Consider the following 12406-nt stretch of genomic DNA (forward strand, 5'->3'; position numbering starts at 1 on the left):
TTCTCTGGTGCCTGCTTTGTTTCTGTACAGCATAGGTAATTTTACTGGAGAAATATAAAAGTGTCTAGTTTGCTTGATAGTCAAGTGTGAGAGGGTTTTTTTCCATTATAAAAGCCAGCAGTTGTTTTTCATAGCTTTATCCCTGTCATCACTAGCTCTGTGGATAATGACATGTGTCAACCAGCAATCTGTTTTAGTGTGTTTGTGAAAAAAAAGGAAAGGAAGAACCATCATGGTCCCTTAAACTGTGCTTTGGAATTTTCATAACCAAAAAAAGGACAAAAGCAGGCCACTGTCATGCTTATGGACTACCCTATATAAACCTCAGTATTTACTTTTCCTCCATCACATATTAATTATGAATCATGACCCACATAACCTGAGTGGTGGTTGTGTTTGCGTGTAGTGAAGGCAAACATAGTAGCATGGCAGACAGATGCAGCATTTTTATATAGGTCGTATTACCCTTCTTAATTCATGTCAGTTTACTGTTAAGACCTTAGGCACAGTCAGTCAGTCCAGGATAGTTTGTCTGCTGCCTTATTAGTGTGAGATTATTTCCCCCTTTAGCATTAATTAAATGAGATGCATTGATTTGTGCTGACTCTACAAAGCCATCCATGGCTACAAGGCTTATGCAGGGGATTAGAGAGGAATATCAGCGTATCAGCAAATACTTTTACAACAGCTGCTAGGAGTATCAATGTGAATCGAGGAATTTTGTATTTAATTGCTTATGTGTGCGATATAAAATCTTATACGTTATAACAGTGTCTACTGGATCTGAGATGTCAGTTAGAACTTTCTGTATCCACTTGCATTAGGATTAGTTTTTAAATCTTTTTTTTTCTCTTTCAATATTGTAACCTGAAGCAATGCAAATTAAAAAATAGAAGAGTGTTAAAATGTAATTGAGACTTTGTCAAACATTTATTTTAAAATAAATATATTTCCCATAGGAGATTTTAACCTAGATTTTAATCGAGGCTTAGGTTCTCAAATTGTTATTAGGATACTTTGCTGTTTCATAGCTTGTATCTTCTCTAAGATTATTTCTAATATATACAAGAAGCCATATTTGTCCTATTGTATGTTCTCTATAAATATGCTACTTATTGCCCTACATCAGAAATACTGGTATAGGCCACTTCATTATGCTGCCAATGTATCCACCCTGTCAACAGGACATCAGTCATGAAGCAGACATTCATCAACTCAAAAACCTGTAGTTAGGTTCACCAGAGACACAGTTGCTGATGAAGAAGAGAGTTAAGCATTAACAATTATTCACAGGTTTTGGAGCTTTGAAGGGTAATCCTTAAAAAAAAAAAAAAGAAAAAGTAAAAAGGAAAAAAAAGTCTTACAGAGTTCAATCTATCTTTCCATGGCTAGGCAGGAATACCAATAGTCTCAAGAAATACATACATAATATTCTGCTACACGCAAAATGCAAATATTTGTACATTTCTTTGTCTTGGAAGATGAGATCCAAGAACTTTATATTTTCTTGAAAAACAAACAAACAAACAAAAACAAACAAAACAACAAACCCAACCAACCAACCAACCAAAAACCCAACCAAAACCTAACAAAGCTGTGTTAAAGAACATAAACCATTCTGACATCGCAGGTTTTTTCCTGGAAACATGGCATGACATAGTCATGTCATGAGAGCAGGAGCATAACTCTGTCCATCCTAGGGACAAAAGAGTTCATGTAAACACTTTCTAAGATGTTCTTTATATCTGCACGCTTCAACTCAATAGTCATTCTGTTCTTGCAAATTGCAGGTACTGTTTGTGGGGGGAAAACCTTATATGCACCTACTTAACCTGCTTTGTCATTAGACAAAGTGTGAAGTCCATTAAAGTACTTCATTATAAATTATCCATCACATCTGTTAATTACTTTGTTCTAGAGTCCAGATTTTATAGCCAATTAACAATGGGATAATAAACCTTTCCTTTTCAATGAGTAGTTTAGTTCATACTCCTAGTGGTTCAAAGCCATTTGTTAAATTGTGGTTCAGTAATCTTTAATGCATAGCCATGTTCTTGCTCATAGTAGACAGGTGCCCGTTTCACAGCCTTGTGAAGTTTAGCTGATATGAACTGAAAAAAAGCATGGACAAGGTTTACAAACACAAGCACCTGAAATTTAACAAAAACAACCAAAACCAAAGAGTATAAACCTTTCAAAGTTCCTGAACATCATCTTTTTTCAATTTGAGGGGTGATGGATATAAACTTCTGGAGGTTACCATCCTTAGTCGCTCTAAAAGCTATGTTGACATACACACAGAAAGGCATCTGATGACGTGCTTCAGAGAAGCTTTTCCTGAAAAATACCCTTAGATGGGTAGTAGATGGGGTGGAACAAGTCATTTGCAGCAAGTAGTTTATTTTTTGTTAGTTCCATCATAGAATAGAATGGTTTGGGTTAGAAGGGACCTTAACGATCATCTAGGTCCAACCCCCCATGCCATATATTTTTAAAAACTTGCATTTGTTTCTTCCAGAATTAATTACAGAGACAGAAATTTAACAAATGCTAAATGGCATAATTGTGTAATTGTAAGAAAGAAATGGTAAAAAAATTAAAAAGTGTAATAAAGAAGAAAAATGTAATTATAGGAAAGGTTTCTCCAGAAAAAAAAAATACTTAGAAGTTATATTGAAAGTAAAGGCAGCATTTCAGAATTTCAAGAAAATTCATAGAGCTATAAAACCTTTACTTTGTTCTGTCAGACAATAAATAACACTTATTGCTTGGAGAGAGTTGTTTCTTTTAACTTTTTGTTTTGTCCATTTTCCTTCAGGAGTTTCTTTATTGTAAGAGTATATGTTTTTGTGTAGCATCTAGAAGGGCTTGTTAAAAACTGATTTCTGGGGAAGATGCAGGGTTTGGTATTTATGCAGTCAAAGTTCATTGTAGGATGGGGCTCTGAGATGGGGTGCATTGGATTTCTGAGAGTCACCCAGAGATACCAGGTAAGGTGAAATGTAATCAATTTTTCATTTACTGCTGCAGGGCAATGCATGTCACCACCTCTGATATACAGTGATATGATCTTGAGAAAATATATTTTGTCTAACACAGTGTACCTTTCATACAGCATCACTGAACTGATCAATCAAATGGAGAGAGATATTTAATAAACATACTTGTAATTCAAGTTAAGAGCATTCTAGGAATTTTAAGGAAGATACATTTGGTGAACAGTAGTTTCACACTGCTCAAATTCAGAAAGTACTCTGCGTATTTATTTAACTATTTAACACTTCCAAACAAAGGAAAGCTGTAAAGGATAAAATCATCACCTGGATTTGACAATAAAATATTCGGAATGTTACTGTATGTTTAAAACAAAACCCAACGTTCTGTTATTTATATCTAAAAACAACTTAATGGAAGCAACTAGAAATAGATATATAGAATTGAAATCTTTTAACTATTTTGATTCTTTACACAACTTGTGATAGTTTTGTACTGGTTGCTTTTAGAAGAGACAGAATAGCTTTACTTAGAAGTATACGTTAAAAACATAAGGCTCTGATTAAAATGACAATGATCGCTTTCAAACTAAGAAATATTCAAGATATGTGAGAAATATTTGAAACCACACCTAGCAAACTATGCCAGTCATTTGAGAATGATTTTACTGCAGTACATGTTAATTTTGCAACTGTGTTCATCAAATATTTTAATTTACTTTTAAATGAGGTTAATGCAATGAGGTTTCTTTCATCTTTAAAGTGAACATTTGCCAACAGTAAATATGTTGCATAAGGAAAGGGGAGAGGAGAGTTTGGGTATACTTGTAGTAAAAATGCAGTAAGGCCAGCTTTCTAGTTGAGGTTTTATAGCTTCTGCTGTAAATATTGGCATAAGTGACACATATCGGAGGGCTATGTTATATGTTGCTTTTGAAAGAAAGACATTTTCACTTATTCAGTGAATTGAGGCCTCATGTTACTCCCTGCAGACCATGTCATACCCCTTGCCAACCTCTTAGGACCAATGACTTATCCAAATCAAACATCTGCTTTTCCATTCAGTGCAATTATTCCGTGTGCTGCTGGGGGCAGATGGTTGTTAATCGGCAGATCATTAACGTGGCAAGCCACTCTCTAGCCTTAGAAAGGTCACAAGGTGTTAAGTTCCCTCGCTCCAGGCTGTTTAGATGCATATCTTTTGATTGTTGAATTTTTTATGTAAAGAGCAATTGAATTACTTCATATAATTATGGACAGTCTTTTAATTTAACTTTTTTTTTTCCTTAAAAAAAAAAAATAATGTTTTACAGTGCAAGAATGGTGCAGCCAAGAAATAGTTAGTGTCAATTACACTGTAGCTGTCAGAAAGTTACAATCCTGAAATCTGGTGTGAATCCTAATCAGATAGTGTTGAGGATGCTCATCTGCTACTCTAACACAGTCTCCAGCTATGTGTGTCAATTTTCTGCAGAATTTAATTTAGCCCTAATGATGAAGAAATCTCTCTATTCACACAGTTCTGTCGAGTCAAACTTTGGACAATCTAAATGAAGTAGACTAGGGCTTCAGGGAGAAGTGGCAGAATGACATGCTAAGATTGCACTTTTTTTTCCATTCACGCAGGTTATATTGAGGAAGCCTGTATTATCCCATGTCCCTCAGACTGCAAGCTCAGTGAGTGGTCTAACTGGTCTCGCTGTAGTAAATCCTGTGGGAGTGGGGTAAAAGTTCGGTCTAAATGGCTCCGTGAAAAACCCTACAATGGTGGAAGACCCTGTCCAAAGCTAGATCACGTCAATCAGGTAATTTGATTTATATTTACATTATTTATACACTTTTTTCTGTACCTCACATAATTCTTTCAGCTGTATTGTTTGTTGACGTATTAAAACCATACAACATAAAGGGGCAGATGCCGGTAGAAAGAGGAGTATATGTGGGTTTAGATTTCCTAAGTCAGCAAAGGATCTGCCTTCATTACTCCTCATCTGCAAGAACTCACCACGTTTTCTGAACTGCAGATTGGAGTCAATAAAGCATTCTTACATGCAGATTGTGAAGACCAGATTTGTTTCTTAATATCTTCTCTCACAATGGGTAAAATGTCTCAATAGAGATTCTCAAACTGGTAACATGCTTAGTGGTGTTCCCTAACCATTTTAGATCACAAAGTAAATGAAAACTTCTCAGGCACTCACACAGCGCTATCCCTGTGTCCCTTAATGGTTTCAGGCTGGAGCTTGACCTTCCAGGTACACTTGCTGTGGCACTGCAGTTCCAGTCAGGGATTCACTTCTGAAGTGAAAATCCCAGTTCTCCCTCTAACCACACTTGATATTTTTTTTTTTGGAGTAGTCTGGCTGCATAGTCTGGATCCTCTTCAAGTGAAACTAAGCCAGAAAATGTGATCCAAGAGCACACTTGGAGTGCTTTGACCACTAATTAGCAATTAGTCTTTGGGACCAAGTTTAGCACTAGTCCAAGTCAACCCCCTGAAATTTGGTTGAGAATTTTAGAACAAAAAACCTTCCTTGTCAGTTGACTTATGCTCTTCAGAGTTGATTTATATTCCTATTACTGTTGAATTTAATTTAGTCTGCAGAGGCATGTTAAACAGCCACACAGTCTTCTCTGTAAATATTCAAAGATTGAATAAAAATGTGCTGTCAATTTACATTTGAATAAAAATGCATGTACTTAATATTATCCTATTGACATTTTGCTAGCAGAGAGTGAAATTGCGTGTTGATCTGATTTTCTACTTTAGGGAATGTAATTAGTTCTAATTTAGAAAATAATAAGTGTTAAGCTGTAGCTAATAAATTAAGTTTGTGATCTACTTTAACAAAATGCAAACTTGAATAAGGGCTGCTGGATTTGAGTCAGCATGTAAATATGCTTTAAATTAGGAGGTATGTGTTTCAATAGGAGCAAATTATAGTCTCTACAGAAGTCTTTTTCCTTCTCTATTATGCATGTAGTACATAATAAGCTTATATTTTTCTGCATCAAAGGTGATTTTGCTAGAGGTCTGTTAGCCACTTGTATGCAACACTATTGCCCTCTACCGGCACTTTGGATGGAATTTGATTTGTTGCTATGTTACATAGTACTTGCCAAATGATAATAGGTAATTCAAAATGTAATTATTGTAAAAATAAAATTGAAATTTAGTACTTTCATGGAAAGGGAGCCCTACAGATAAGATAGGAATGCCAAAGAATGTAGAGGGTGTATTTTTCATTTCTAAGTATATTCATTCTCAATTCAGAAACATGCAGGGGAATGCACCTACATTCTAATTTTGAGTTAATTATTTAATCCAAATGTAATCTACCACTCATTCAGCTGGAAAACTACTGACTCTTCAGAATATTTATTTTCATTATTAAATGTAATTTATTTAGGTATTTATCACTTATACATGTAGCATGCTTATCTGCGTACATACAAGGCACAAATGTTTAGACCGAGTCTTTGGTGCCCGTGAGTATGTGGAAGGTGATATACATAGGGGCTGTGCTGTAAAATGAAATCTAGGAATTCTGAACTCTGAAGAAAAACTGCAAGGTGTTGGCTAGCACATTCAGGAGAAGTTCAGAGGGAAGATGCTGGCAGTCTGCTAGTGTGTACATAAAAGGCTATTGCAAAGGAGGAGGAAATAATCCATTTTCCATGGCCAACGTGGATAGGATAAAAAGCAGTAGGTTTAGACTGCTGCAAGCAGATTCGTGTAAAGCTTTGGGAAAACTTTCTAATGGTAAGGCTAGTGAAACATTGAAATAAAGTGTTTAAGGCATTTGTCAAGTTTTAAGAGCATGTTGCTCTATTTCTGTCAGGGCTGACATGTATGACTATATTTTGGAGAGGGGCTGAACACGGTGAATGCTGGATGTTGTCTCATTGAGCGTCTTTTCTCCTGGGCCATGCACGCCAGTGTGATTCCTAAACCACACTCCAGCTGAATGAAACTTGCTTAGTACTCACTTCACTAGGCTGAAAGTCTTCATAATTACAATAATCATAGTGTCAGGTTTGTTATAAAATCATGCCAGTGGCCTTCAGAGGACTTCAAATGAAGAGGCTAATTGAGACTGTTAGAGAAAATATGGACACCCATTTCTTCATTGGCACCAGGCATTATTTGCCCCCTTATCCAGCAGGTGGGTATGTAATCCTTACACAACCCAACTGCCATGGCCTGCAGTCACCATTACAAAAATGGCAGTAAGGACAGAAGCACACCATTAAACACATGCAATGCAATACAGAGTTCTCCATTGTCTTTCTGTCAAAATACCTAATTTTTATGTTACTGGAAAGGTGTATGAGGAGTTAATGTATTTCTTTCTATGCCAACCAGGGTGAGAAATACACAGATATTTCCCTAAATTAAAGCTCCCTTATTCTCATTTTGGAAATCCCAGATACGTTCCACATGGCTACAAGTTGTGTGGAGTCCAGTACCTTCCTTAACATGCTTTTACACCACCCATCTTTGTGTCTGAGTTAATGCTTATGTAGTTCAATATGCTATGTTCATTTTCTTATGCATGGGCTGATCAGCTGCATACTGATACATAAGTCTCTCTACGCATTCATTGTGCAAGGCATTATTTGTGTGTGTGTGTGTGTGTGTGACTGGCGCTATTTTGTTGCAGATTAACTGATAAACTGTTAAACCATCAGCACTCTTTCTACCCAAGCAGTGTTGCTGAGAGGAAATGAAGGACTTGTTTAAGACAGTCTTAGATGGTCTAGAAATTTTAGTTGTGCTGACTTGATACCCAGAATACGTGAAGTTAGCTGGTATAAAATAATCTTGAGACAATGGGCTTTAAGTAGTTTATGCATAATTAAGCTACTCAGTAAAGGACTTAGGAACTTTTGAAGGATGAGTAGTGTCAGTTCCTTGTATTCCCATGAATCTGTTGTACTTAATGCTGTCAGAACAATATCAGTTAATAGAGAATTCTAGTATCCTTCAAAGCCATGGAGGATTTTCCCTTGTCTTAGGGAAACTGCATTCCCTAGTGTGTGAAGAGTTGATGCTCATTACAGGCAAAAAGAGAAAGAAGTTTTATCATGTGTTAGGGACTGAAAAAGAGGATGGCAAATTCACAGTCTCTTCCCACCAGTTGTCATTTATAAACTTCTATTTTCTTCCAAAAGCAAACTTGCAAAAATGCCATGTGACAGCAAGGGAGATCGAAGAGGAAAAATAGGATGCGTTTTGCTTGGAAGAATTCGTAAAGTATTATTTGAATAAAAGCAAAATTAATGCAATTTAAATACTTATGTTTCACTCTAATCATTCTTTGTTTTTATCTTTGTTTTTTCTTTTGGGTTCATGAAAAAATGTTCATCAGGCTCAGGTAAGAGTTTCTTAGAGAAATAACCTTAACATATGCTTCTTGATTATGCTCCAATGTTTTTGTTGTCTGTTCTTTTCTTGTAATGTATGGTTGAGAAGATATATGGAGCACTGTATAAATTACTATATGACATTATTTCAATTTTTTATTCAAATCTTAACATTATACTGGTGCTGGTATGCAAATACATTACAGTGATTTTACATACCTACAATGAAAAATAAAGTGAACCCATACTGGTATAGCTCACCTTGTGCTTACATCTCTTCAGAAATACAAAAGCCCCACAGTTAATGACAATGGTATGCAACAGTTGAAGATAGATGTGAAAGACAGAAATAAAGTTTTGACAGGGTTTTAGCATAATTTTTCTGAAAGGTGTATTCATGAGCTAGCCTAGTTACAGAATTTGTTAGTTACGTGGAAATGGCATAGCATGGGTTTGGGGGCAGAGAAAACCAGGGCATCTGTCATTAGATGTCTTAGCTTCTGAATTTTGTTATTTCTGTAGTTTTCTAGCAGCCATTTTATCTTTATTATTACTACAGCTCCTCAGTCAGCAAGTTTACATTTGTCACTCTTACCAGAAAAGCGCATTAACCTTTTCTTGTGTGATCACTGTTGCATGTTTATCTTACTTGTGTACAACAAAACTGACTGACAATGTGGTCTCCAGGTATATGAGGTAGTTCCCTGCCATAGTGACTGCAGCCAGTACGTATGGGTTACTGAGCCCTGGAGCATCTGCAAGGTGACCAATGTGGACTTAAAAGAGAACTGTGGAGAAGGTGTTCAAACAAGGAAAGTCAGGTAAAACAGTACTATTCCTCCTTCACTTTAGAAAAATGTTTGCTGAATCTGATCTAGGCATCTTCTGTGCTTGCTCTTCATCCTAGAGCTCAAATCAAACAAATTAATTAAAATTAATTAATCTCACACGATACTGTACAAGAGCAAGTAAAGCAGTACATGGAGTTTGGGTTGGTTGGCGTTTGTTGTATTTAATGGCTATCGGCAAAATGATACACAATTTATAAATCTCAATAAAAAACCATAATGTGAATTTAGTTTGAAAGTCCAAAATGAGTCACACAGTGAACTGCTAAATGCTCTCTTTTCCCTACCACAAGTGCTTATGAACTGGCACACTTATGTACACAATTTTGTTTGCAATAGCACTTGTTTTCTTAGTGTAACCATTTACTTCAAGAAGGTTTAAGTCTTAATCCTTGCTTGAACAAGGTTAGAAACACTATACATAAATGATCTCACACAGTAGCATATAAAGAGATTCCCATAAGAATGTTCTTTAAAAACCCTCCAGTATGAAAAGTCAAAATTCATCAGTGTTTATGTTGAAAAATAGACTTTAACCATCAAAGATAAAGAAAAATTGTTTCAGCCCTTTGGGTCAAAAACCATTGAACTTTTCGTTTATTATCACATAATGCCATTAAAGTACTAAATCTATATGCTCCTGATATATCTCTTGTGTTTACCTTAGAACAGAGAGAGTGTTTCAATAAAAAGTTTAGTTTGATAATGCATGACAGTTGTAAAAATATAATGTGGTCAAATTAAAGAAACTCCAAATACTTCTCTATGTGTGAAAGGCTTCCTGTTGGTATGAGCTTTTGTCTTGCAATTCTGGAAAACAAATGTATGCCTCTTAATTTGAATGATCCTAGTCCTGTACTAGTTGGTCTTCTGCTGACAGGTGGAAGGGATAAGTTAATAGTAGATGCCACTTCACTGGAAATACTGTGAAGACTGAAACGAAAACTAAGCATATTCGTTTCTCCTTTTAACTGGGCCTCCATCTCCTGATTTAATATAATAGTATTTAAAAAGCTTCCATGTAGATTAGGGATCAATACTAATAATGTAAAATTTTAAAAGTTTTAGTAGGTCTAGATTTAAAATTATTAGTTGAAGCATGCACAAAATATGTCTAAACTGTAGCTGATTTGCATTATTCTGGCTTAGAGGTAAGCTAATGTCAAGTAAATCACCTGCCCAGAAACTATCAGCCAATCATTGGTAAGGACTGTCTAAATTCTGTGTATTTCTTTATATGCCTGTTGACTGTAAAAAAGAGGATTATTTTTGTCTCTTCAGCTTTTTTTGGATACTCGTGGCTCAATACTTAGTTCTGTTACTTCAATTACTTTATGATGGTTACGTGCTGACAAAATGTTAAACATGTTTCAGAATACTACGGAACAGAGTTGCTGTACATAATCTATGGCAAATGCAGTTTATGTGCAGTTCTTTTTTTCCAGGTGCATGCTAAACACTGCGGATGGTCCTTCTGACACTGTAGAGGACTATCTCTGTGATCCTGAAGAGATGCCGCTTGGTGCTAGAAAGTGCACGCTACCATGTCCTGAGGACTGTGTTATGTCTGAATGGGGATCATGGTCTCGATGTTCTTTGGTAAGCAGTATAACGAAATGTAATATCTGTAGCTTTAGGAGGTACTTAAAAAATGTGTACATGAAGTATTGTGCAAAGATGCTGAATTGAGTAGTGATTACATACATAAACATATGTATTTACTGTCATCTTTAGTGTCATCGATGGTTGCAAATAAAGTGTGCCAGTATTTTCCCTTAAGTGCAAGTGTTGCAAAACACAACCTATAATGTCCCCAGTGGTCATTCTTAAGTGTGGGGTACGTTCTGTGTGGTGGAATACCTTTGACAGTGGCTTGTGAGTCTGTCTTTGAGCCTAGCTGTCAGACTCTCCATAGGAGTGCAGTCACTGTATTAAAAATGGCACTGTTCTGCTATGCGTAAAATCTGTAGATTAAGACTGAGCATAGAAAGATCACTTTGGGTCTTCTCTCCCCTTCCTGTCAGGAATTTCAAAAAGAAGTGTCAAAAAACCTGCAAACCAAACATAAAAATGCATTTCAGACCTCTCAGTATTCAGGCTCCAATGCACTATGTTACAGCATTTTGGAAAGTGAGCATCACAATATCTAGTTTATGAGTGAAATGGTTCCAAAGCACTCGTTCTGAAATATGAACTAGTTACAGAAGTACCAAGGGGTTACCAGTTAGAGGATATTCCACCCTGGGTGGTACCAAGATGAAAGTGCAGACTAAATTCTCTCTGAAATAACAAGGAAATAGTTTCTCTTACACAACAGCATGAGCCCATTGTTTTATATTCGTGTTTTGTAAACTGATTACTTAAAAGGCAGCTATAATGTTGCATGAAAAGCTTTTAGGGGGCCAAAATACCTAAGCTGTTTCCAACCTCCCTTTCAAGCCGTGCAATGGAAGTAGTGTCCGTGAAAGGTCAGCTGAATCCCTGAGACAACCAAATGATGGAAAGTCTTGTCCTGCTGCCACCGAGACAGAAGTCTGCACTTTGAACAAAAACTGCTACCACTATGACTACAATGTGACAGGTATTTATGGTGTTATGCTTTAGTGACAGCCAGGGACTATGGCTTACTCCCATTCACCTTGCAGGACAGATTTTTCAGCTCTCTGTTATTATCTGGAAGTTGCTGTGGAGCTTATATTGAAAAGTGATTCAGGCTGTTTGATCCAGAGAAAATATTACTGTGGCTTTGCAACTTGGGTGGAGAGTGCATGCATGTCCAGGAAATCTATTTCTCCTGTAATTTTGTGATTTGCTGAAATTCCATGCAGATGAAACCAACTACAAACTTTTTAGAAGGCAACGTGCCACTATTTGTAGTAAAAGTGGATGTTTCAAAAACTGAGTAGCAGCTGGGCTCCAGGAGCTTTCAGGTTTGTAAAAGTTGCTTGTGAGGATTATTTTAGGCCATCAGAATTAGAATTAGGTAGGAGACTGGATCATTATGAGTTTTACCTAAAATGTCTGCTGTGCTAATGAATTCCTTATTTCCAGACTGGAGCACATGTCAGCTCAGTGAGAAGGCTGTGTGTGGTAACGGTATCAAAACACGGATGCTCGATTGTGTTCGCAGTGATGGCAAATCAGTTGACCTAAAGTACTGTGAAGAGGTGAGTGGGTACCTGTGAGTAAGCTCCCTTT

At 36.5% G+C, this 12406-nt stretch overlaps 1 protein-coding gene across 1 annotated transcript in view; it reads left to right on the top strand.

Annotated features, from left to right (window-relative positions):
* The window catches only part of THSD7A (thrombospondin type 1 domain containing 7A), a 286529-nt gene that overhangs the window by 250878 nt on the left and 23245 nt on the right, over positions 1-12406 (top strand). The window contains exons 15-20 of the mRNA XM_062605006.1: positions 4620-4798; positions 8366-8371; positions 9048-9181; positions 10654-10807; positions 11648-11789; positions 12260-12375. Coding sequence (XP_062460990.1) covers positions 4620-4798; positions 8366-8371; positions 9048-9181; positions 10654-10807; positions 11648-11789; positions 12260-12375 — 731 coding nt within the window. The remainder of the gene's footprint in view (positions 1-4619; positions 4799-8365; positions 8372-9047; positions 9182-10653; positions 10808-11647; positions 11790-12259; positions 12376-12406) is intronic.

The sequence above is a fragment of the Pezoporus occidentalis genome, unplaced genomic scaffold (assembly GCF_034315485.1).
Source record: "Pezoporus occidentalis ecotype Australia unplaced genomic scaffold, CSIRO_AGI_Poc_V1 ctg9, whole genome shotgun sequence".
NCBI lineage: Eukaryota > Metazoa > Chordata > Aves > Psittaciformes > Psittacidae > Pezoporus > Pezoporus occidentalis.